The sequence below is a fragment of the Hemicordylus capensis genome, chromosome 2, assembly GCF_027244095.1.
Source record: "Hemicordylus capensis ecotype Gifberg chromosome 2, rHemCap1.1.pri, whole genome shotgun sequence".
In the NCBI taxonomy this organism is placed as follows: domain Eukaryota; kingdom Metazoa; phylum Chordata; class Lepidosauria; order Squamata; family Cordylidae; genus Hemicordylus; species Hemicordylus capensis.
Window position 1 is genome coordinate 92591806 of NC_069658.1, and position 26107 is coordinate 92617912.

At 41.5% G+C, this 26107-nt stretch overlaps 1 protein-coding gene across 5 annotated transcripts in view; it reads left to right on the forward strand.

Annotated features, from left to right (window-relative positions):
- The window catches only part of CNTNAP4 (contactin associated protein family member 4), a 420639-nt gene that overhangs the window by 272641 nt on the left and 121891 nt on the right, over positions 1-26107 (forward strand). For all 5 annotated transcript variants that reach the window (XR_008316516.1, XM_053297596.1, XM_053297597.1 and 2 more), the window contains 3 exons: positions 458-601; positions 8989-9250; positions 19011-19154. Coding sequence is in view for 4 of the 5 variants with exons in the window: in XM_053297596.1 (XP_053153571.1) it covers positions 458-601; positions 8989-9250; positions 19011-19154 (550 nt within the window). In the remaining variant the exon portion in view is untranslated. The remainder of the gene's footprint in view (positions 1-457; positions 602-8988; positions 9251-19010; positions 19155-26107) is intronic.

A 26107-nucleotide genomic window follows, 5' to 3' on the forward strand; every position in this document is an offset into this window, starting at 1 on the left:
AAAAAGTTGCAATGGTCACATGAAATAAAGTTTTAATTTATTGAGGTAAATATACTTTACAGTATGTGAGATTACAAACAGTTAAAGAAAACTTTGAGTAAAGTAGATTATGTATGTATATTTTCTGAACTATAAAATTCTAACTTACAAAAGGAAAGCACATTGTCCTTTCTCAACAATAAAACTAGCATGTTTTAGATTTTAAAAAGGCATATGTATCTGAAAGGTTTTCTTACTTAGGTTGCTGTCTCTGTGGTCTGCATTTTTAACCTGTATTTTAAGTTAATGAACTTGACAGTTGAAAAGAGATTTAAAAAACAAAACACAGATTGATTCTAATTTGACTAATATGGGACTTCAACTGCTATATCATTATTCACATTTGTATCATCAATACTGCAAGCAGATGGTCAGAAAATTACTTAATACTATTATTGATTTTTCTTCTCTTTCTAAGCTCAGCTTTGGAGGGATTCCAATGCCTGGAAAATCAGGGATATTGCCATGGAAAAACTTTCATGGATGTTTTGAAAATCTTTATTACAATGGTGTGAACATTATTGATTTAGCCAAGAGAAATAAACCTCAAATCAACATTTTGGTAAGAGACATAAAAGGGGGTAGGGGACATTTTTCCTTGTGATCTTATTTGTTAGGATGTTCTAATCACAGTCTAAGGCTGCAGTCTACTAACCAGTTAGCAAGCTGTACTAAACAACTTTACTCCATTATCTTCAGTAGGATGGAACTGATTGAGATGGAACTGGTTTAAATTTAAATTTAAGTTTTCCAGTTTTAATTGGTTTATAGGTCAAGCTGTAAGTCTTGAAACAGAAGCTGACATTGTTGATTCTTGTATGAGGGAATTTTTTGAGGAAGTGGACCTGGGAACTTATTAATGATTTCTCCATCCCGTGCTGTACATGGTCACATAAAAATGGAAGGGAGTAAATGTGGAGCAGAACAAAGGCTCCCTCTTAAATAACTAAGGCAGTATTCACATGTAACTTTCCTTCACCTCCAGTTTCATAATCTGTACATCTGAATGAGGGCAACTGCAGTTCTGTCAAAAAACAGACCCATGGTTTCCCTCCCTGAACTGCAATGTGTACTTTCAGTTTGTAGTGAGTCTGGCCACATATAACTCCAGTTATGTGGTGCCAGAATTATATCCAAATGCTGTCACTGCAGTTTCTCCCTTCTGCAACTAGAGTTGAGGGAGGAAGCTCCTCCTTTGCTCTGGCTGCTATGGCTGTGCAGGCTGTCCTTCACAAAAAAAGGAAGTCCACACAGCCAATCCCTCCTCCTTTTGGCATTCAGCAAGACTACAGAAAGGGAGCTCTCTGATTTGTCTGAATGCAGACGGAAGGGTGGGGGTGGGGGCATGGAACTACAGGTCCATTGGATCCACAGTTCCATATTATGTCTGGCCTGAGACTCAGTTCAAACATACAGATCTTTTTAAACATTGCCACTTCAGCCTGCAACCAAGGAGCTGTATAATATAATATAATATAATATAATATAATATAATATAATATAATATAATATAATAATCTGGCACATGGAAACCTAATTCACCTAGATGTCTCCCTAATATATTCCCATCCCTTGGAAAGTTAAGTTTAAAATATTTAAAATTTATCTTTGAAAGAGAAATGTGCAATTCCTGCAGATAGTCAGAAGGACAAAGATTGGGGAAGCTCCCTAGCAGGTAGAAGAGCCATGAAGGTCCTGAAACAAGATAAAATGGCAGACCTGGGGAAAGCTCTTGAATCTGAGAGGCAAGAGTTCTGTTTCTATATCCTGTGTCAGAGCTCCCCAAAGCCCATGTTCCTTGCTGAAATAAGGAAAATAACTCAGTCCCAATGAAATTAAGTAATCCCATTGGAATGTCCTTTTCATTTCAGTGAGACTACTTTGAGTATTGTTAGCCACTATAAGTAGCCCTGCCCAATTTACAGTCACATGAGCTGAGGAGAATTTATGTGCCACTATTATTATTACTGCCACTATTTATATACTGTTTTTAAACAAAAGAAGTCAACAAAAGCTTGGGATCGGGTTACCTAGGATTGCCTTGCCCTATATGTCCCTACCTGTGCCTTAAGAACTTCTTTAGACATCCTCCTCCATGTGCCCCTGCCAAACGAGGTGAGGCGGGTGGCTACCAGGGAGAGGGCCTTTTCAGTGGTTTCACCCCATTTATGGAATAGCCTCCCCAGTGAGATTCACCTGGCTTCATCACTTTGTTCTTTTAGACACCAGGTAAAGACCTTTTTCTTCACACAGGCCTTTTAAATTCAGGTTTTTTAATTCAGGTGAGCTGATTTGTTCTGATTTTTAACTAATTATAAAATGAGTTTTTAAGCTGTTTTGTATTTTATTTTGTATTTTATTTTTACCTTTTTTGGTTTGTTATGATTTAATGTATTATGTGTTTTTTATTGTATGTTTTAATCCTCTTTTGTGAGCCACCCAGATAACAATTTGTTTTGGGGCGGCTAACAAAGTTTTATTGTTATTATTATTTATTATCAGAGCAGTTTACATAGACAAATAATAAGGGAATTGTATTAAAGTAAAGTGTAGAATTTTACTTTATGAGAATGTGCCAGCAAGCTGCACCCCAACACCAACTTTAGAAGAGCAATACAGACTGAGCCATGCCCAATGTAACAAGAAAGTCATGTCCTACTGAAAGTGCTCTGTGGGTATACTCAAATGTGATTGTATCAGTATGTATGACTGACTGCTCTATCATGTATCTGGAAGTCTGCTGTTGTAATCAGAAGAAGATAGAAGAGCAGGGGAAAGAAGACAAAGAGCTGGAAGGAGAGTTGAGGGGGGAAATGTACTATACTGAGCTGCCTGCTAAAGAGATCAGAATGAACTAGCAGTGCTACCCAGCAGTAAATTCTGCTGAAGGGCAGGAGGAGAAAGAAGGTGTCATTTCTAGGACTAAGACAACAACAACAAATATTTATATACCGCTTTTTAACAAAAGTGTCCAGAGTGTTTTATATAGAGAAATAATAAATAAATTAAAAAGATGGATCCCTTTCCCTTAGGGCTCACAATCTAAAAATAATCATAAGATAGACACCAGCAACAGTCACTGGAGGGGAACTATTCTGGAGGTGGATAAGTCCAGTTGCTCTCCCCCTACTAAATAAAATTACCACGTTAAAAAGGTGTCTCCAGGGGGAAGGGGCGTCAAGTGGCCCCCCCACCATTTCTGTTTAAAAATCTAATATGTGGGTCACAACTCAACCACCCATAAATGCACTTTGCTCCCTCTGTGCCCACCATTTTTTCCTGGTGCTCTCACTGAATTGAGAAGAACTGTAGCCACTGGAAATAGACATTAGACCATAGCTTGCTGCAAATATAGTAGACATATGCTATAGTATAAGGTTATGAAGAATAAAAAGAAACTGGTTTTTTGTTTCTTTTAATCTTATTTCCCCCTATCTCTTTTTAAAAAGAAACAGTCTAGTTCCTTATTATGCCCCATATGTCCACTGTACAAAATGTGTCCAGCTGCACATTATAAGAAACCCTAGGAAAAAGGGAACTTTGCAGTCAATAGCTGAGAGAAACTGAAAGAGCAAATAGAAAGAAAGAAAACAATGATTAATCTAGAATTGAGACACAAATAAAATCAAATAGAATATCAAGAGGGAAATGCAAAAAAAAGTGTTTTTAATTTCTTAAAGTGAGAGAAAGGAGACCAGATGAATATTTAAAGGGAGAGAGTTCCATAAGGAGCCATTAGAGAGAAAGAGGCCACATTCACATGTAACAGAGAACCGTAGGTCCAATGGACCCACAGTTCTGCTTTCCCGCTTTCCCACTGTCCCTGCTCCCCTGCCCAAATTCAGATGTAAAGATCTCCCTCTCTGCAGTCAACGAGACTGAAGAGAGGAGGGGGAACTGGTTGTGTGGGCTTCCTTCTTTCATGAAGGACAGCCTGCACAGCCAATAACAGCCAGGTTGAAGGAGGATCTTCCTCCCACAACACCTTTTCCCGCATTCACAAGTAATGCAGGTTGCATTAAACCTCCGGTTGGAGTGGCAAAACTCACACTAGTCAAGGTACAAACTGTAGTTCGGAGAGTGGAACCTCAGGTAGCTCTCTGAATGGAACAGGAGTTCTGGGGACCAGGTCTGCACTCAAATGTAACTGTCTGCTAACCTCTGCCCCTTCAACTCTGGTTCTATGTTTTGTGCGAATGCTGACAGAAAAAAAAAAATCCTGGAGATGAGAACTAACCCAAGAGAATGGAGGTTTAAGAATAATATTTGTGTTTGATGAACAGAGACTGAGGGGAAAAATAGACCTGATTTAAATCATAATGTTGGCCCTGGCACGCTTGCTTTTCTCTACACTCTGTAACACTCTTGTGGTGGGGCAGGTTGTTTGGGAATTGAGATCAGGGCTCCCAAGTGTGCTGTTTGCTATGGGGGAAAAGAAACTTTGATGGGCCATGATTGGAACAGTTTTTCCCAGGTCAAAGAACACATGCGGCAGGTCCTGATCTAGTGCTCCTCACATCCTGCACATTTACATTTACGGGGTGGGGGGAAGCAAGTACACCATGGCCAATGACATGATTAAAGTATTGCCTAATTTGGTCCCAAGAAGGACAATAAAACAATAGAGAGAAAGCAACAGAGGGGCATAAGAAAGGGCAAAACCATGAAGAGACTTAAAGGTTAAGAAAAGAAGTTGGAATTTAATGAAAAATGATAGGCAAAGATAATGAAGGAAAACATATAGAGGTGAATAAACATGAATAAACATTACTAAAGAGAAATAGAATGAGCTGAAATGAGAAAGCAGGTGTAAGGTGAAAAGCAGAAAGAATGATAAAAGAAAATGTTGTCATCAAAACAAAATAAAATAAGGTCAGAATAAGCATTTTAGGAGATTAAGTACTTTTAAAAGTACTAATTTTAGGAATGTTATGGAGATACCGTATAACTGACAGACCTTAGTTTGAAAAAAATACAGGGGGGATTTGTCATGCTGCTTAACAATGCAGGATTATCCCACGTGACACCAATTCTGCTATTGCCCCCACACCCCAGCCACAAGGAAAACGAAGACACAATTACAGTTTGAGGATAAGGGCCACAATTTTATAAATCAAACAATCAGATAATCAGATAAGCAAACTGCATGTGGAATAAACTCTACCCCACCCCAACAGTGTCGGCCTAACAGAGGCCTGGTTTAGAGATCAAAGTCCTTCCCCATGCCTTGAATGGGAGGCACACCCTGACTCAAGGATAGAAGCAGTGCAAACCTGCTTCATCTCCATCATTGCCAACCTGAAAGGGTCAGGGCAACTTCTAGGGCCTCACACACCCCAAGCCACACAGCCTTTTAGATTTGTGAAGCTCTGAAGCAGGTGTCATGGTAAATTGAAGTCCCTGAGCTGCAAAGCCTCTAAGGACCAATTGACTAATCCACTCTTTCAAACTGCCCAAGGATGCCCACCAATATCACGCCCTTCTATACTTCCACCCAGCCCACACTGTACCTGGCACAGGGAGGTCAGCCTAGCTTGGCCTTCCTCCCCCACCACCCTCCAACACCTCAACAAGCCCATGCTGCAAATTGGCTAAATATAGGTCACACCCCGCAGCAGATAAATGAACCCCATTAGCCTGGAAAAGGCTGGGACATGAATGCACAATTCCCAGGTGCGAGATAAACGTGCCCCCATGCAAAACCACATGCTTACCTCACCTTTTTCCTGGCCTGCACTATCCCACATAAATTCTGCACCTGCCTACAAACTCTCCACTGCAACCAATCAGCCTAAATAATAATTACCCCAGACATCCAACAAAAAGTCATAGCAAAGTTGGCCGTGGCTTGTTAAAACAAGGAGAGCCCAGTTGTTGTTGTTGTTGTTGTTGTTGTTATTATTAATTTACACAGTCAGACAGGTGTTATTGACTGGTTTGTTTTATACAGATATCGAGTCCTTCCCAAGGACCTGGGAAGGCTGAATCTTATTGTCAATGTTGTTTCTGCTGTTATAGATATCGTCGCAGAATATAGGCTGTTCCCAGTAAAGCTGCTTTTTGTAATTGGCTGATGGTGATTTCTGTGGCCCCTATGGTGTTGAGGTGCTCTTCAAGGTCTTTTGGAACTGCACCCAGGGCGCCAATTCCCACTGGGATTATTTTGGTCTTCTTCTGCCACAGCCTTTCAATTTCAATTTGTAGATATTTGTATTTTGTGGGGTTTTTTTCTATTTCTTGTTCTTCTATTCTGCTATCCCCTCTGTAGTCTTCTTGACTACAGTGATATCTGGTGTATTGTGTGGCAGATGTTTGTCTGTTTGTAGTCGGAAGTCCTATAATATTTTTGCATCTTCATTTTCTTCAACTTTTTCAATTTTATGGTCCCACCAATTTTTGGCTACAGGTAGCTTGTATTTTTTGCAGATGTTCCAGTGTATCATCCCTGCTACCTCGTTGTTGTTGTTGTTGTTGTTGTTGTTGTTATATTTATATACCGCTCTTCCTCCAAGGAGCCCAGAGAATACTACATACTTAAGAATGTACTCAAGAAGTACTACATACTTGAGTTTCTCTTTCACAACAACCCTGTGAAGTAGGTTAGGCTGAGAGAGAAGTGACTGGCCCGGAATCACCCAGCTAGTATCATGGCTGAATGGGGATTTGAACTTGGTTCTCCCCGGTCCTAGTCCAGCACACTACACTTCGCTTACCCAAATCATTTCCCCCTAAATGCACAACCAAAAACTTGGGAGGGGCACTAACTGCTAAATATTCACATAAGGCTGGAAGCAACTGGTCCCACAGAATACCCCATCTACCCAACCAGCGCACACTCAAACCAAGTTGGCTGCCCATTTGTGAGGTGCTGGCTCATTTGAAGGACCAGAAAACAATGGAATGTACACAGATCAGCACATGCCCGGAAGCCAGGGCTGTGTTGGTGCAGCCCAGAAGGGGCTGTAGCCCCAGCCACCAAAAGTGTACACAGGCCAAGGGCCTGCCCCATCTCTCCCAGGTTCCCCTTCTGCCTCACCTGATGAAACTGGTGCCAATGGCTCCGCTGGCAGCGGGTCTGGTGGTGCTGGTGAAGCAGGTATCACAATCCATTGGCACAGCTGGAACCGTGCAGGCTCTTCCTCGTCTTTTTCCAAAGAGGCCAACCTATCAGAAAGTGCTTTTAATAAGTCTGCTCATGCTGCCCCCCCCCCGTATGTTGGGAGGCACCCCTGGAGGGCCTGCACCCTTCTATGGTGGGGCCTTCCTTGCCTGCTCAAGCGCTTCCATCCTGTGGCATAATGCCCGAATTTGCGCTATATCCCCCTGTCTTCAGAGGAAGACGACTGAGGAGGAGGCCTTCTAGGGTTTTTAATGGGGTGGCCCCAAGGCCTTCTTACCCAAGGCCTTCTTAGGAGGCATGACTGCAGCCTTAACGTCAACCACTAGGCACACAATCCACACCCACAGTGCACAGTCAATCCCCAAGCTAAGGAGTGGCCAACATGCCAACCCAATTCAAAAGCCTCCCACAGCAACCCAGCAGTCCCTTGGCAACACAAGTCAAGCCCTAATATGCACCCAAACAACCAAGAAACAACAGAAAGAGCAAACACAAGCAAGAGTCCCAGTGAGCAGTGAAATAGGAGACAGGGGGAAGCAATCAAATAGCCCAGGAAAGTTGCTGCAATTCATGGGGGGTCTAGAGATGTGGCATAGGCTGCTGGATTCAGGCTGTGCCCAGCCCCACCCAAGCACAGACAGATGCTCAACTAACCCTTGGGGTGAGGACCCCCGCAGTCTGGCAAGCCTCAGCGAGGCGAAAGGAACCTGGCTACTCCCGGCCACTCTCCCCAGTGATCACACTACCCCTCCAAAAACTGGGCCACAGCCCAAACAGAAACCGCACAGTCGAGCTGCTGGGATCCCAGCTGCACCTGGCCCAATGGCTCCCTGCACCACTCCCCGTGTCACTCTCCATCTTCGTCGACCCACATGTTACACTGCAGGGAAGGAGAAGCTCAAGAGAGAACCTTCACCAAAGCCCAAAGAGGACAAATTGAAGGGGCTAGGCGAGGGCTGGCCAAATGGCTCACAACCCTGCCTCCTCCAAAGCCCTGCCAATCAGGGCATTCCCTCTAGCTGGCTGATGAGGCGGTGGGACAAAACCCATCCCCCAGCACAAGGCTGCAGGATGGGGCATTCTGAGTATACTTTCCCATGATCAAATCTTCTAGCAGGTACACCAGAGAAAACACTTTACTTTTTTCATTTCTATCGTTACTGTTCTTACCTGGGAAATCACTGGCCACTATGAGTTGGACAGACGACTAGGTTAGTCTTGGTAGCCATATGTATATCTCCCACATAAAGCCACCACTTACTACATGCCAAAACCTGTGGGCATGACCCAGACTAAGTTAGTTACCATTAAAATAAATTAGTTATTGAAATAAATTCACTACCATGTACCACTGAAATAAATGACATGTTAGTTTATGACTAACATAAGTCCTATTAATTGCCGTGGCACATAGTCGTGAATAACTTAGTCTGGATTCTGACCTGTGCTTCTTCTGGCCGTGAACTCAGCCTATTGTGCTTCAAAGGCTCTTCTAGAGTGCCTTCCACTAGTGTGCACCCTCTATATTAGCCCCAGTTTTGCCTGGGAAGCTACTGGCCACTAAAGGTGGGACGGAAGATTAGACTGATATATCTTATAATATCTGACATTTGCCTGTTGGGAGATGTGATTATTCCTGCTTTGTATTTAGCTTGGTTGTTTTTGTCCCAGATATTTTTCTGTAACTGGGATTGAAACAACCAAATTTCAAATGCTATCCTTATTTCCGGATCTAATTGTCCATAGATGTAGGCTGATATGAAAGGATATTGGTAAAGTTATCTGTCTTTTTATTTGCCTGATATGTTTCTTATTTCATTTAATTCCAGGGTAATATATCCTTCTCCTGTTCAGAGCCCCCAATTGTGCCTGTCACCTTTTCGCACCCCAATAGCTATCTTGTATTACCTGGCACATCAGGGCTGGATGAAGTTTCAGTCAGTTTTCAGTTTCGGACCTGGAACAACGAGGGGCTCTTGATGTCCAGTAAACTATTCCAGACTGCAGGTGGCCTACTTGTGTATCTAAGCAATGGAAAGGTTAAACTGAGCCTCTATAAGCCAGGAAAGGCACAGAGTGACATCACTGCAGGTAACAGAAAGTAACATTCTATGGGGAAAATAATGTTGGTGCTTTAATTTAAATGTGCAGTGGACAATTATTACAGATGAAACTTTTTTCCTTTTTCAAAAGTCTAATTTCTGAAGGGAGAAGACCTCATGAGACTGCCATGCTCGTGTGTGTGTGTGTGTGTGTGTGTGTGTCCACCCCCGGTAACTTGTGCTTACAGTCTAATGCAAACCTAATTAATAGTGCACTGTAGGGGGTTCTTGAGGCTCTGAATGGAGATATTTTTATTTTGAGCTACCATTTTGAAAATAGATGGTGGCTACTCAAAGTTAGGATTTGAACTACCCCTGTAGAACTCATGATTTAATAGTCCAACCAACTTAGAAAACATGGGAGGGACTCAGAGAGGATCCCATTGGGGATATTTTTATTATGATAAGAACATAAGAACAGCCCAGCTGGATCAGGCCCAAGGCCTATCTAGTCCAGCATCCTGTCTCACACAGTGGCCCACTAGATGCCTCTGGGAAGCCCAGAGGCAAGAAGCGAGGACATGGCTTCGCTCGTGCTGCTGCTGCCCTGCTACTAGTATTCAGAGGCATTGTGCATTTGAGGCTGGAGGTGGCCCATAGACACAAGACTAGTAGCCACTGACAGACCTGTTGCAGTAGACTAGTAGCCATTGATGCCCCCTTTAAACCCATTCATGCTGGTGGCTGTCACTACATCTTTTGGCAGAGAATCCATAGATTAACTGTGCACTGTGTGAAAAAGTACTTCCTTTTGTCGATCCTAAATTTCCCAGCCTTCAGTTTCATGGGATGATCCCCTGGTTCTAGTGTTGTGAGAAAGAGAGACAAATGTGTCTCTATCCACTTTCTCTACTTGTTTCAAGATCACCCAAGATGGTTTCATCCCCCAAGATGATACAAGATAGTTGCCACACAGACTCTAAGCATTACTCCTTCAAAATGGATATGTTTGTAGTCCAATATAAACAAAAATCACAGCACATTGGAAAGGGGCCTTCTCTCCTGATAGAGAAATCTCAATTGTAATTCAGCATCTTGAAACAGGATAGCAGCTACCCAACTCATCATCACTTCTCCTCTATAACTCATGGTTGACATCCTAATTAATGAAGTGGTGGTGCTCCATGAGATGTGCTGGAATTGTGGATGGGATCAACTAACTCAGCACCAGTACTTGTGTGAAGGGAAGGGCAAATTTCAGTAAGTTCCCCTTTCCCCAGAAATTCCCTCTGTGGAACCTGAAAACATGTAGCTGAGAGTCACACAACCCATAGGCACATATTTTGGATGACACAGAGTACTTTTTTGGGAAAGGGAGGTTACTAAAATTCTGTTCTCCATGAGCGCTATGCTGCTTTGGTCTGGAATTTGCCCCAAACACTGGTGCATCTCTAAGAGCACTGGCAGTTCATTAATATTAATGTTGGCCTGTGTGTTTTCTCTAAGATAAAAATCCAAGTTCAGTGTTGAAAGTACTGAAAAATAGGCTTCATTCAGTTCTAATTAGAACTACTTGGTTCTTTTATGAAGGGGTTTGGGTTTGTCCCTCTTTCCCCCTTTTGTTAAATGGGTACACTAAATTCTGCTAGAATGTAACATTTCAATAGAACAGCATATCTGAATTAACAGTGTTTCACATGCTGCCATATCGCTCTGAACATAGCACTTACTATCAAAGCTGATTGTCTGACTACTTTGAATTCCTGCCAGTACATTTGGATAAAGAATGTGTTGTACTGTGCACAGTGTTACAATATTCAATACAGAATACATAATAAATCCTGCTTACAGGTTTCCCAGGCAGTTTGACTTGACCACTGTTGGGGACAGCATGCTGGTCTTTATGAACTTATCCAGAAATTAAGTCTGTTGTTTGACCAGGGATGTAAGTGACCCGATTAAAGTCGCAAATGAGGCCAATGGTAATACAAGAAGACCTTGCTATTCGCTGGTCCAGCACTTGCGGTTTTGCATATCCACGGTCGGGTAATTGGCACTCGACCTCAGTATACGTGGGGGGGGGGGAGTGGACAAAAAGGATTAAACCCACAAATCCACGGGTCGGGAGTGGCCAGAAATTTTTTATATATATATATATATATATATATTTATATTTATATTTATATTTATATTTATTTATTTATTTAACATATTTTCATGCCACCCAAAACTTACATCTCTGGGAGGTTTACAACAAAATAAAAACAACATTAAAACATTAGTTAAAAACAAAAACAAGAAATTTAAAATATGACAACTTAAAATTGTTAAAACAATATTCTAAAACAACATTAAAAACAATCAAAACAGTATCAGTTAAAAGCCTGTGTGAACAGGTGCATCTTTAAAAACTTTTTAAAAATTGCCAGAGATGGGAAGGCTCTTATTTCACTAGGAAGCGCATTTCAAAGCCTCGGGGCAGCAACGGAGAAGGCTCATCCCTGAATAGCCACCAGACGAACTGGTGGCAAATGCAGATGGACCTCTCCTGATGATCTCAATGGACGGTGGGGTTCATAACGAAGATGTTCTCTTAAATACCCAGGGCCTAAGCTGTTTAGGGCTTTATAGGTCATTTCATAGGACTTCAAAGGTCATTTCTGGCCACCATTTTGACTGTCAAAAAGATCAGGACCCATTTTATTGCTCAAAATGGAAGGCAAGAAGCATGATTTTTAGCCGATTTTTGGCCCCGTGGGCAATGGTGCAACATGGCAGGGCACCTTTGGGGGTGATTGGAGGAACTGGGGAAAACCTGCCATTTTTCAGCTGATTTTGGGCCAATTTTCTGCATCTGGGAAGCTAGCCCCCTGATTCCCATTGCCCTAATGCCCCGTTATTAAGGGATTCACTATCTGTGTGCCCCCCCCTCAGCAGAACGGAGCCCCCATGGGGTTCTCCTGAACACAATGCATCTTCTTAGGCCAGAAATCACTGTTCTATCCTAAGCAATGTGCTAGTATCATCTTTTATATTCAACTCTTGTTTAGATGTTATCTTTGTCTTCTTATTTAAATAACTGTGTCCCATAGAAAGCATGTTAAAACTCCTGTTTTTCAGTAAGTGCTTGAATCTTTTACAAGTCTCAGTAATGAATGGTAGCTACAGTCTAAAATTTGAAATAATTGACAGTGTGCCAGCCTCATTCCGATGCCACGCTGATGATTTACATAAAGGTTCATCATAAAATGGAGTCTTTGACATTGATTTTAGTAGCAACAGGATCTGCTGCAATGTATGCTAACCAACTCAAATAAATAATGCAGAGAGTGTGCCAATTTATAACAAACAGGCTTCCCTGGGCTCACCATCTGAAAATGTTAATTCCATGGTAAGAGTGTCACTGATGTGCAGTTTACTGTGATGTATCTGACTTCCTCCAGAGCAGTTTAAATCACAGCTCAATTACATGCATGTTAATGACACAATCTTAGTTCAGTGTCTCTTTAACAGGTTTGTGGAATGCGCTGTCATTTCTAACTGGCTTACTGACACGCTTTTCTGACAAACTACTCAACTACAAACACAAATCAAAATCTATAAAATATTCTTAAACTTGAAAATCCTCACAACGAAAATCAAAGAGTTATGTTAAAGTAGAATTTATTATTGTACAATGTGGTTAAGGCAAAAATCCCCTGTGGTTGCAAATTCAAGTTTACGTTTGCTCATGCAATTGCCAAGTGTTAAATCTTTCAGTAAGTCTCCTGCTTTTCTCAGCAGAAAGTTATCTAACAAAACCACACAGTGAACTTTTTTCCTTTTGCATGTTTGAAGTATTTATTGTAGCTACATTCATTGGAGCAAATCAAGTCTGCATTTAGAGATTGAGTAATTAAATTATAGATGGTTGGACAGGTTTGTTCCCCTACAGGCAAAGACTTATGACCTGGCTTTCACACATACAATATGTGATAATTAAATCAGAGCATATTACTTTGACCATAGCTCTGAGACTTCATTACCAGAGATTTATAAAGTTTTTTTGTCCACATAAAAAAGAAGAAAATGGCCTATATTAATTCATGAATGATTAACTTACAATAAACCAAGACCTTCTGTTGCAAATGGGTTGTTTTTATATAATTTCCCTGTGCAACTTATTTTGCAAGTTGGTCATCAAATTTTGAGAAGGATGGTAGTCTAAAAGCAAGTCTTTAGATAATTAGGCCATTTTTTTTCCCACCCATACCCGACTTTATTTGCAATTCCTCTCATATACAGGGAGAAAGCACTGTTTGGCTGACATTTGAGCGAATGCAGCTAGCATTTTGGCCCCTCAGTCACAAAAATAGGAAGAGCCTCTCCCCAAGGAGAGAGGAGATGGCTGATAAGCATTTAACAGGCTGACATTTTGGGCCTGTACCCCAATAAGAAACGGAGTGAGAGTAATACAAGATAAGCTGTGGCAGGAGAGGAAGTCAGACCTTTGGTGGGCATTTTCTTGACCAGTATGAGTCTTTTAGACTGGCAGTCTGGTGGCACTCAATCCAATCTCAAGAGGCAGGTTAGAATATCCTGAAAGTGGCAGGGTTTATTATTAAGAGTATCAGCTGCTCAAGCCAGTTCAGTGCCTGGAATGGTGTGGTGTCATGATTCTGATGGCAACCGGGAAACATTGTTCTAAGCACAAAACAGTTCCATCTTCCCCTTGAACATGTTGATGAAGGGAATGATTTGTCCAAGACTGGTGGTATAACATGAATCCCTCAGTGATGTTCATTAATAGTTAAAGAACCATTACCACCTGAAACAGGATCAGCCACTGCTTGCTTGCTGATCAGTGTATGCTCTACCACAATATTTTCCACATAAAAAGCATGATGCAACTTGACCAGCCTTTTAAGTATATTGAGGATGAAGTTCCACTTTGTCTTCACCTTGTCTGGCAACATTAGAACTTCCTCCTAGATCCCAGGCCTTCACACACTGGCTCTAATTTATACCTCTGGCTAGATACCTTCAATTTCCAACAGTGACATATTAGATTAGTGGGTCATCCTTTAAAGGAAAGGGATGTGATTCAGCTACTGGGCTGCAGAGTACAATGAGTAGTACAATGTGTACAATGATCAGACCCCTGCTAACTAAGCAAGACCCCTGCAGAGTAAAAAGGCATCTTTTGAAAATTGGTGATTCTCTTTATTTATTGGGGACAGGGTGGGGGAGCAACTGGCCCAAACCAACCCCAGCAGAGCATCCCTCCAGTGGCTGTTGCTGGTGTCAACCTTATGTTTCTTTTTAGATTGTGAGCCCTTTGGGGACAGAGAGCCATCTTATTTATGTATTATTTATTTTTCTGTGTAAACTGCTCTGAGAACATTGGTTGAAGAGCGGTATATAAATATCCATAGTAGCAGTAATAGTAGTAATTTGATGAAGATATGGGGAGTTTCAGTCTCAGGGAATGGTGATTTGCTTAGGAGAGTGGGCCTGGACAATGGGTGCTGAGTAAAGGGTAGATTAGGGTATGTATAAAATAAGAAAAGCTGTGCTGGATAAGGCCCAAGGCCTATTTAGTCCAGAATTCTGTTTCCAAAGTGGTGCTTCCCATAAACAGGGGATGAAAGTATGCCCCTTGTGCATGCATTCCAGGAGATGAAAGTATGCCCCTTGTGAGTAAGAAAGAGACACATGCCAACAGATGTGAGTAACTTGGCACAGGAAATGCCTGGCTACAACGTTATTAAAACATGTAAACAAGCCAGTATGCAAAGTCTACTCAGAAGACTTTGAGCAGGTAGCTGGATGGTGACCATGATTACCCTTATTTCCTGAAGGTATGGCTAGACAAGCCCATGCCTCACGTGTCCAACCTGCCTCTTCCCAGTTCCGCGCAAACTTTCCCCTTAGCATATTCATACTGACAAGGGTTCTGCTTCTGATATATCTCCCCGGCAACCTATAGCCATTATGACTAGGAGCCATTAATAGACTTGACTTCCATAGATCTGTCTAAAGCCATCCAAGCTAGTGCCCATTTCCGAATCATGTGGCAACCAATTCCATTGACTAATTATGTACAGTTTGAAGAAATACTTCCTTTTGTCTGTCCTCATATCAGTCTATTTCATTGGATGACTCCTCCACACCTTGCATATGTTTTTAAACCCTTTCCATTCTGTTGTACCATAGATTTGTATAACAACAATATAATACTATCAGTTTTATTTTCAATTCCCTTCCTAATGGATTTTTGCCTTTGTTTCCACAGCACCACACACTGGGGCGATTCTCACCATCAACGAAAATCGGGCTAGCCTCTGCTAGCCCAATTTTTGTTGACCGTAAGAACCACCGGGCTCGCAGCCGAGCCCGGTGGTTCTTGAGCAGGTAACCCGCTCGAACCCCTGGTAAAAAGCAGGTTTGCGGAGCGAGCGCTCTAGCAAACCTGCTTTTTCTGATCGTGAGTAGCCACGGCGCGCCTTCGCACTGCACCTACTCACAAGTGGACTCCAGGCCGGGATGCAAAAAGCCGCCTCCCGGCTCCGGGGGTCTCCCCACCCCCCACTGGCTCCCTCACAGGGCCAGCCATCATGTGGGCGGCCAATCCGGCCACTCAGGGCTTCATGCCCACTCGTGAGCGGGGAGAGCGGGCTTAGCCCGCTCTTCCTGCTCACCCGAGAAAACTGGGTCTCACTGATCGTGAGACCCGGTCCACTGTCTATGTTTTCATTGAACTATCCACTATGACCCTGATATCCCTTTCCTTGTTAGTAACCAGCAGCTCAGACCCCATCATGTGTCATTTTATTTTTATTTACACTGAACTGCAGTTGCTATTTTATTGCCCACTCACCCAGTTTGGATTCTTTTTGAGTTCCTTACAATCCTTTGTGGTTTCACCACCCTGAATAGTTTGTTGACAGCAAATTTGGCCACTTTCAGGCAGCCCGAGCAGACACAGAGCTGGGCGTCTAGATCACCTGAGTTGCGAGGCATTCCCCTGCAACCCAGTGCATTCCCCCAATGCACTGCGCTCATCTCATGGTGCATTTTGGTACATGAGAGGCTGCAGGCTGCTTTCCTTCCATTCCTGCACCACTCTTGGAGCCACTGCATGCTGGTCGTGTGGGTGCATGGCATTGGCAAGCCCGAGAGTGGCCTGAATCATGTCTGGAGAGGGCTGGGGGAAAGGCCCCTGCCTTTCCCCCAGCCCTCCCCAGATCATCTAAGCATAGGTTGTGTGAACAACTTTCCTGCCTACTGCCCCACTGCTGCTTTGAAGTCAAAGACCCACTGTGCACCTTTTTAAACTGCCTGTAAAATGAGAAACTATTGTCCTCTTTATTTTGAAGATCTAATCCTTTAGAGGGGCTGTAGAATGCTTAGAATTTTCATGCCAGTAGTATTGGAAACCCATAAGTTAGATGCAGAAGAGAAGCTGCTGGATCTTTCCCATTGAAATCAATGTAAAGTCTGTGCCTTTTTGATTGATTTTTGCCCTATTTATCTGAAATTATCCATATATGATGACTTAAGGGAGTAGTAGAATACCTGAAAAATTCATGCTATTTGGATGGAAAACATGGAAGTTATAAGTACAGTGTATGTCTAGTAGACAATGATACCGCACAGTTGGTGCCCCTTGCATCCTGGGCTCCACCATTAAAGTGGTAATACACTATTCAGAAACATGGCAATGTCAGAGCTGTTGCAGTTTACATAGGGTGACAATAATCCATATAGTACTTGGGGTGGTTGGTAGCATCTGGGGGGAAGAATGCTCACTGTGATTCTTAACAAGGTCTACACCCCCCAAGATGGATAATAGGTGACAGCATTGCAATATTTTCAGCTTTCAGTGTGTTATCATGCTCTTATTGTCCTGACCTTGGGGTCAGTGGCCAAAAGTGTTATGTTTTAAAAGCTTTTAAACATTTTAAAATCACAACAAATACTATAAAATTTCATTGATGCTTTTGGAGGAATAATGGAAATGGAAATTGGCAGGAATGCACTCCAAAGATTCCTCCATGGAAAGAGTACTTTGTTCTTTGTTACATTAACCCTTTTCTCTGCGCAAAAATGACTGCAATTTTACCCTAATCATGTGTGGGGTAGGATAAAGAAGGGGTGAAGACACAGAGAAAGCTGAAAGTGCAACAATGCTATCACCTATTTTCCATCTCTAGGGGAGTAGACACTGCAAAAATGATTATGGGCATTCATCCTCTGAGATGGTACCAATGGCAAAGATTTGTAGGCCTGGTTTACAGACTAATGGCTTATTTCATTATTTGGAGATTACAAAGAAAAATTATGCCCATATATTTTGTATTGCCCATTCACACAATGTGATCTTCAGGACCTACTGAGAGCTGGTCTTGTGCTAGTAAGCATGACTTGTCCCCTTAGCTAAGCAGGGTCCACCCTGGTTGCATATGAATGGGAGACTAGAAGAGTGAGCACTGTAATATATTCCCCTTAGGGGATGGAGCCACTCAGGGAAGAACATCAGAAGGTTCCAAGTTCCCTCCAAGATAGGGCTGGGAGAGATTCCTGCCTGCAACCTTGAAGAAGCCGCTGCCAGTCTGTGAAGACAATACTGAGTTAGATAGACCAGTGGTCTGACTCAGTATATGGCAGCTTCCTATGTTCCTATGTTCCTAATTTCACTTCAATAGGATAGTCTCTTTTAATGACATTCTACATTGGTTTGAACTAGGGCTGGACCGAAACCCCTCCTCCATTTTCCCCAGTGTTTTCATTGAGAGATGAAGATGGGGAAGGGAATTCAACACTTTCATGGGGAAATCACAGGACTTTCTTAAGCCAGTGGAAGGTTCGTGAAGTATTTTTCTTAAACTAGTCCCTGTCACCTCAGCAGGCAGTGGCAGACAAAGTAGTTTTATGTCCTGATATGTGCCAGTAATTGATGTTGCATTGTGATGCAACATCATTTCACAGTGCATTACAGGAAACTAGTAATGATAGTGAGGCAAGTGGTGCATTTAACATTGCTGTATCTGCCGCAGTCTGAATAGGTGACAGGTGCTAGTTTAAGAAAGATAAATGTATCCCTGTGATGTCCCTTCTGATTTAGATAAGCCACCTCCCATCCTCTTGAAACTGAGAAAAATTTCATAAATCCCCCCCCCCGAAAGTGAAAAGGGGTTTCCAACCCCTACTGAACCCTAGTTTCACTGCATGGGAGGGGGTCAAAAACTTTGCCCCCAATCCTAGTTAAAACCTGCATTATTCCACAGTACAAAATATTTGTGCTTCCTGTCCCTTTAGTATGGCTCCTCACTGAACAGCACACGGGGGGGGGGGGACACCCATACTGAATCTACTATGCAATTTTAAACTCTATGCAATTTACTACACAACTGACATATTCAGCTGCAGTCATTAATTTAGATTGATGTTCTGATGAATAGTTTCATAAATGCATCCACCATAAAGGGTTTACACACCATCCACACCTGAATATATACTTTGCTAAGATATTTGCAGAATTTCATTGAAAATTACAGAAACCATTAGAAAACTCTACTCCTGATTACTGGGGGGAAATTGCATTACAGGGTTTTTTTCAATCTCCTGTTCTTTGGTATAAAATGAGGGTGGGGGTGGGGGAGACTGCCAAAAAAGAATGTGTATATGACAGTAGTTTGAATAAAATGTGTTCTGGTCCCCCTCCCTCTCTCTATCTGAAGAATGTTTATCATATTGTGATTTCCCACTCAATCCATGTTGTTGCTGCTGTTGGCAAAATTACTTGAAATGTTTTATTTTTCTTATAGGTGCTGGGTTACATAATGGACAGTGGCATTCTATTTCTTTGTCAGCTAAAAGAAATGGTGTAAGCTTAGTTGTAGATAATGAAGGAACCTTCTCCTCTCATGCTTCATTACAGATTTTTTCAGGAGACACTTACTACTTTGGAGGTAAGATATATATTTGTTTCTAGACAAACCTTCCTGTTCAGGGTCTGATTTTTAAAACAGTATTAATGAATTTTTGGTGACAGATGATTGGTACAAGCATAACAAATGACATTCAGTTCACCTTCATTTGTTGTGAGAGCCACAGGTGGGTTTTTTGGTTTTTTTTTACATTTTGGACTTCGCACAGGACTATTAAAACAAATGGTACTTTTGCTGTTGATTTTAATGGGATGGTGATTGCATCTTCAGACTCATTAAGAAGCATGTGGCTCTATTTTATGTAATAAAAATTAAATGCTTCATTAACCATTAGTTGTAATTGTCATATTAAGGCTAATTCCATAGTTTTTGCTTGTAACTAATTCAGATTGAAGTTAATAGAAGCATTATTGAAAAACAATCTGGAAAAATCAGGCAAACATCCATATAGTTGCCATGTTATTGTTTGTTTTTCTAAGGTATTGTAGCACTAACATTGCTGTGCCAGGCATAAAGCACATTTGCAATGAAAGAACATATTGCTGATATCTCTTAAGTTTGTAATCCTAAACATACTCACTACAGAGTAAGCACATTGACAAAAGTGGGACTTCTTCTGAACAAAAAAGAAGACCACATGACTGTGGTTTTAGAGTGATTTCAGACAGTCTAATTAATCAGAATGGAGAGAGGAAGCACAAATGAGTTTCAAATCATTTCCCTACATCTTTTTTGAACATTCAAAACTGAGCCCCACTCTGCACCTTCTTTAAGAGAGGATGCATGTCTTGTCCCCACATCTGGTGCACCAGATGGTTCATTGTGTGTATGGTCAACTTTGGGAAAACTAAACAAGCCATGGAAAGAAATAACTCACCTGTGTTTCTCTATTCAAAGCTGTTCTAAGGCTCCCCCTCAATATCATGTGGTAAAATGTCCAGTTTATTCTCAGCAGGAAAGTAGTCTAACTAAAGTAGGGGTGTGTATTTTTGAATTTTCTTGTTTCGATTTGTATCCGAATCGAAACACCCCCGTTTTGTTTTGTACCCAAATTTTCTGAATCCGAATCAGCCCTGTTTTGTTTTGTAGCCGAATTTTCCGAATCCGAATCGGAATCGATTTGGATTTTTAAAAAGGGTCCCAGGGCAAAAAGAGTGGGTGGTGGTGGTAGTGTCCAGTGGGTGGAAGCTACCACCCACATTTCAAAGGAATTAGGCAAAGGGCTGATATTTTGTGAATTTTTTAAGTTTAAACATCTTTAAGAACTTTCCCATAGGGAATAATGGAGATTCCAGCAAATGTATTGCTTCAAATCAAGGGGAAAGGGATGAACCAGAGCAGAGTGTGGTGGGTGGTAGTGCCCAATGGGGGCAAGGAAACTTCCAGAATTATTTCAAAGAAATTGGGCAAAGGGCTGATCTTTTGTGATTTGATGAAGTTTACGTGTCTAAGATTTCTCCCATAGGGAATAATGGAGGTTTAGGTTTCAGCAGCCCCATAATTCCACTTGGGGGGGCACTGGGGTTGCCCAGAGTGAGGGGTTGTGTAGTGCACATAGGGTGCCAACCACCCCCATACCCACAAGCCCATGGGGTACTGGGTTTTGTTATTTCTGAGGTGTTCATTGTAGATTCTCTGGTAGCATATGAGATTTTCAGTGAAAAACAAGAATCCACTCTCATATGCTACCAGAAAATCTACACTCAGAACACCACAGAATCAACAGAACCCAGCATCCCATGGGTTAGCAATCCTTCCCCTGGCCAATGTGGGGTCAGTAAAGAGTGGCAAGAAGCAAAAGAGCCAATGAGGAACAAGGAGGGAATTGTCAGCAGGTCAGCCCATGATTTAGGTCACCAATTAGAAGGCTGGAAGGGTGGGAAATTCAAAGAGATGTCAAACACAAAATGGAGACTGACTCAGAGATCCCCACAAAATGGAGGTCCGAAACAACAAGACGTTTTGTAGCCGAAACAGGGACATTTTGTTTTGTATACAAAACTTTTGGATCTGGAAGATGGGTGTTTTGTTTTGTCTACAAAACACCTGAAACAGGCTGTTTTGGGTACAAAACATTTTGTATCCGAAACGTTTCGCACATCCCTAAACTAAAGTAGTTATGAACGCTTTGAACATCACAGATAATAAAGTATCTTAAGGACATAGGTGTAGTTATGTTGAGGACTTGGTTGTGCTTGTGTCACCTTCCAAACTAATTGCTGATTTGGGAAGGAGCTACAGTTTAAAGACAGAACACAACCTTACATATACAAGGTTGAAGTTTAAGTCACGGGTATGAGTTTAATGAGTTCAATGTGTTAATGAGTTTCAGGTATTTGAGCAGCCTGAAACTTCAAAGATGTGCTTCAGGTGAGAGTAGACTGTACAAGTCTAGGCAGAACAATGTAGGATGAATTGGGACTGATCCCAGAACAGAAGTAGTAATGCATATGTGGTGCTCTAAACGTATGGAGGTACAGTATGTATTCATACAATAATCTTCCTACAGAAAACACTATCACATCTTTTCTGCTATCACAAATCCACTGTTCTCATAGGCTAAATGTCAGTAGTCTGGAAATGTGAGGTGCCCATGTTTTAAAATGTGAGGTGCATCCTTTCATATGGCTTGGAAGCCTTTTTTCACTTCTTTCCAAATGCAAGGAGCTTGGGTGTTGGCACTCAGTTTGCAAGCGCTAAAAGTTATTTGCTACTGCATTATTACATCATGGCACAATCACAGCCCAGAAACTATGGCTATGTTCAGACATAATTTGAAACCGTGGGTCCTGTGGTTCTGCATGCCCCCTCCCCCCACTCTCCTGTTTGCATTTGAATGTTGAGGAGAACCACTTCTCTGCAGTCAGTGAGTCAGTGAGACTGCAGAAAGGTGAGGGAGCTGGCTGTGTGGACTTCCTTCTTGAAAGAAGGACAGCTCACACAGCCAATTGGTCAGCAGTAAAGGAAGAGCTTCCTCCCTCAACTCTAGTTCCGAGGGGCTGAAACTGCGGTGCGAATGTTTGGATATAACACTGGCATTGCAGATACTAAGTTTGTGGCACCCAAACTCCACTCTGAATTGAGGTTCAGAATGGAGTTCGGGGAGGGAAACCACAGGTCTCTTTCCCCCGGAAACTCCATTCCCCCAAATTCAGATGTGTGGGTGAGGAAACTGAGGAGAAGAGACCTCAATGTTCCTGTTACATCTGAATTTGGCCTGTGCTCGTTTTTCTGCATTGAGTGGCTAGACTGCTCTGATATCATAGTGGGGTTTGACAGACAGAAGCACCATGCATTCTTTACCTCCCATTGGTTTAGCTACTATCTCCTCAAGAGAATATGAGAAGCCCATATTAAAAGATGGGCTCAATTTCTTGGTTAGCACAATTTATTCCAGGAACATCAAAAACCCACACCCCAACCTGAGGAAAGTCTTTGTGATCAAGTTAGTAATTTAGATAGGATAATCTAAACTCAAAATGCAACTTTACAGTATGGTTCAGCTTCTTTTTGGTATCATCTGAATAATCATATTTTTTCCAGAGCTCTGTCTGTTGTTGTGCTTACAAAAAGCAAGGACTCAAATAGATAATTTTCCTTGCTCTTAATGAGGGTAACAGAATTTTTTATTTAATAATAATAATAATAATAATAATAATAATAATAATAATAATAATAATTATTATTATTATTATTATTATTATTTACACAGTCAGACAGGTGTTATTGACTGGTTTGTTCCATCCAGACATCGAGTCCTTCCCAAGGACCTGGGATGGCTGAATTTTACTGTCACTGTTGTTGCTGCTGTTATAGATGTCGACGCAGAATATAGGCTGTTCCCAGTAAAGTTGCTTTTTGTAATTGGCTGATGGTGATTTCTGTGGCTCCTATGGTGTTGAGGTGCTCTTCAAGGTCTTTTGGAACTGCACCCAGGGCGCCAAGTAACACTGGGGTTATTTTGGTCTTTTTCTGCCACAGCCTTTCAATTTCAATTTGTAGATCTTTGTATTTGGTGATTTTTTCTATTTCTTTTTCTTCTATTCTGCTATCCCCTGGTATTGCTATGTCGATTATTTTAACATGTTTTTCTTTCTTCCGAACTACAGTTATATCTGGTGTATTATGTGGCAGATGTTTGTCTGTTTGTAGTCGAAAGTCCCATAATATTTTTACATCTTCATTTTCTACCACTTTTTCAATTTTATGGTCCCACCAATTTTTGGCTACAGGTAGCTTGTATTTTTTGCAGATGTTCCAGTGTATCATCCCTGCTACCTTGTCATGCCTTTGTTTGTAATCGGTCTGTGCAATCATTTTACAACAGCTGATTAGGTGGTCCACTGTTTCATCTGCTTCTTTACAAAGGCGGCACTTGCTGTTTGTTGTGGATTTTTCGACTTCTGCTATATTGCATTTGTTCTTAGTGCCTGTTCTTATGCAGCCAGTATTAAACCCTCTGTTTCTTTCTTCAAGTTGGCATTCTTAAGCCATTGCCAGGTCTTGGTGATGTCTGATTTTCCACTTATATTGTGCAAATATAGACCATGCAGAGGCTTATTTTTCCATTTTTCTGCTCGGTTCTTGACTTGTTCTTTCTTGTAGGCTGCTTTCTTTCATTGGTGTTGAATAGTTTCACATTGCTGACCATTTGAAGTGCATCTTCTTCACTGTCCTTGATATATTCCTTAAGGCCTCTTTTCTCCTCCTCTACTGTTTGATGGACTTGCAGCATTCCTCTTCCACCTGAGCTGCGTGGGAGGTATACCCTATCGACATCACTGCGGGGGTGCAGAGCATGATTGATGGTCATGATTTTCCTGGTCTTACGATCCAGCGTCTCTAGCTCTGCCTGGGTCCAGTCTATTATTCCTGCAGTGTATCTGATAACAGGTATAGCCCAGATGTTTATGGCTTGTATGGTGTTCCCGCCATTGAGTTTGGACTTGAGGATTTTTCTAACTCTCCTGATGTATTCACTTCCAATTTTTCTTTTAACTTCAGTGTGTGCAATGCTATCAGCCTGGAGAATGCCCAAGTATTTGTAAGGTTCTTTCTCTTCCAGGTTCTTGATCTTGCTTCCATTGGGCAGTTCTATTCCTTCTGTTTTTCTTATTTTTCCTCTGTTCATTATTAATGCAGCACACTTGTCTAGTCCAAACTCCATTGCTATATCGCTACTGAATATACGGACAGTGTTTAGCAGTGATTCGATTTCTGACTGGGACTTTCCATACAACTTCAGATTGTCCATGTACAGCAGATGGTTGATTTTACTTGATGTTTTAGATGTTTGGTATCCGAGGCCTGTTTTGTTGAGTATTTGTGAAAGTGGGGTCATGGCAATTACAAACAACAGAGGGGATAGTGAGTCCCCTTGGAAAATGCCTCTTCTAATGCTAACCTGTCCAAGTGTCTCGCCATTGATTGTTAACTGTTTACTTCACATGCTCATTGCTTTTTTAATAAATATCTGAATGTTTTTGCTGACACCAGTTGTTTCTAAACATTTTCGTGTCCATGTGTGAGGCAATGAATCGAAGGCTTTCTTGTAGTCAATCCATGCAACACTTAGATTGGTTTTTCTTTTCTTGCAATTTTCTAAAACCATTTTGTCAATCAGCAGCTGATTGACCAGCGTCTTTTGTGCCTCTGGTGTTCGGGCAATTTCCTTTCTGTTCTATTGGAAGCTGTTTGTTATTTAATAAGTGTTGCATCACTTCATCTGCTATTATTCCAGTTAATAATTTGAACATGGTTGGCAGGCAGGTTATCGGTCTATAATTACTTGGAACCGCACTTTTTGCTGGGTCTTTCATGATGAGATGAGTTTTCCCAATTTTTAGCCATTGTTCAATATTACCTCCTTGCAAAATGTGATTGAACTGTTTTGATAGTTCTTTATGAAGGCTTGTTAGGTGTTTAAGCCAAAAGCCATGCAGTTCATCGTTGCCTGGAGCAGTCCAAATTTTGATTTTCTTTGCTCTTTCCCTTATTAATTCTGGTGTTATTATTAGATCTTGCATTTGTTGTTTACATTTTTTGACCTCTTGCATCCAGCCTGCATTTTTATTATAATCTATTGGATTGTCCCATAATTTCCCCCAGAATTGCACTGTTTCTTCTTTATTTGGTGTTTCTATGTTTCTTGCAGTTTCTCCTTCTATGCTTTGGTAGAAATGTCTCTGATTCGACTGGAATTGGAGATTCTGCCTGTGTTGTGTAATTCTGGCTTCATATCTGCAAATCTTCTTTGACACTGCTGTTATTTGCTGCTTTATTATTTCCAGGACTTTTCTAATTTTCCTTGAATCTAGGTGGTATTTTTGGATCAGATACTGTTTGGTGTTTTCATTCTTCAGCTTCTTGACTTTCATATCTTTCAGTTTACTAGCATCTGATCTAAGACTGGAGATTTTATTTTCTAATCTAATTTTCCATTTAGGTGATGTACTCTTCTTTTTTTACAGGTCCACTGATCTTATATCCGAGCTCTTGTGTTGTTATTGTTGCTGCACTGTACATTAGTTGGTTTGTTTCTTGCAAATTCTTGGTTGTTATCTCTACAAGTGCAGTATTGACATCTTTTAATGCCTGAGCGAGTTGTTTTTTGGCAACTGCTTTTAGAGCTGGAAGTCGAACCCTGGTGGTTGTTTGGTTCATGTGCTCAGTTATTTTTTTCTTTAGTTCTTGTTGCTTTTCTGTTAAACGGCATTTGGGTTTTTGAGGTGAAGGCAAAGGGGAGGTTGCCTGGTTTTGATTTTGAAACAGTTCAGTAACAGTGGCATCCTCGATTTCCAACACCTCCTCCACCTGCGCCTGAGCAACATCTTCAATTGGTGGTAATTCTTCTTCCATATCTTGAGTCTGTGTTGCTCTTTTCAGTTCTTCCAGCTCAACTTCTGTGAATACTTTATTTCTTATTATGTATCTTCTCTGGTCTGCTAGCCTTTGTTCTGTTATTTCTGTATCTG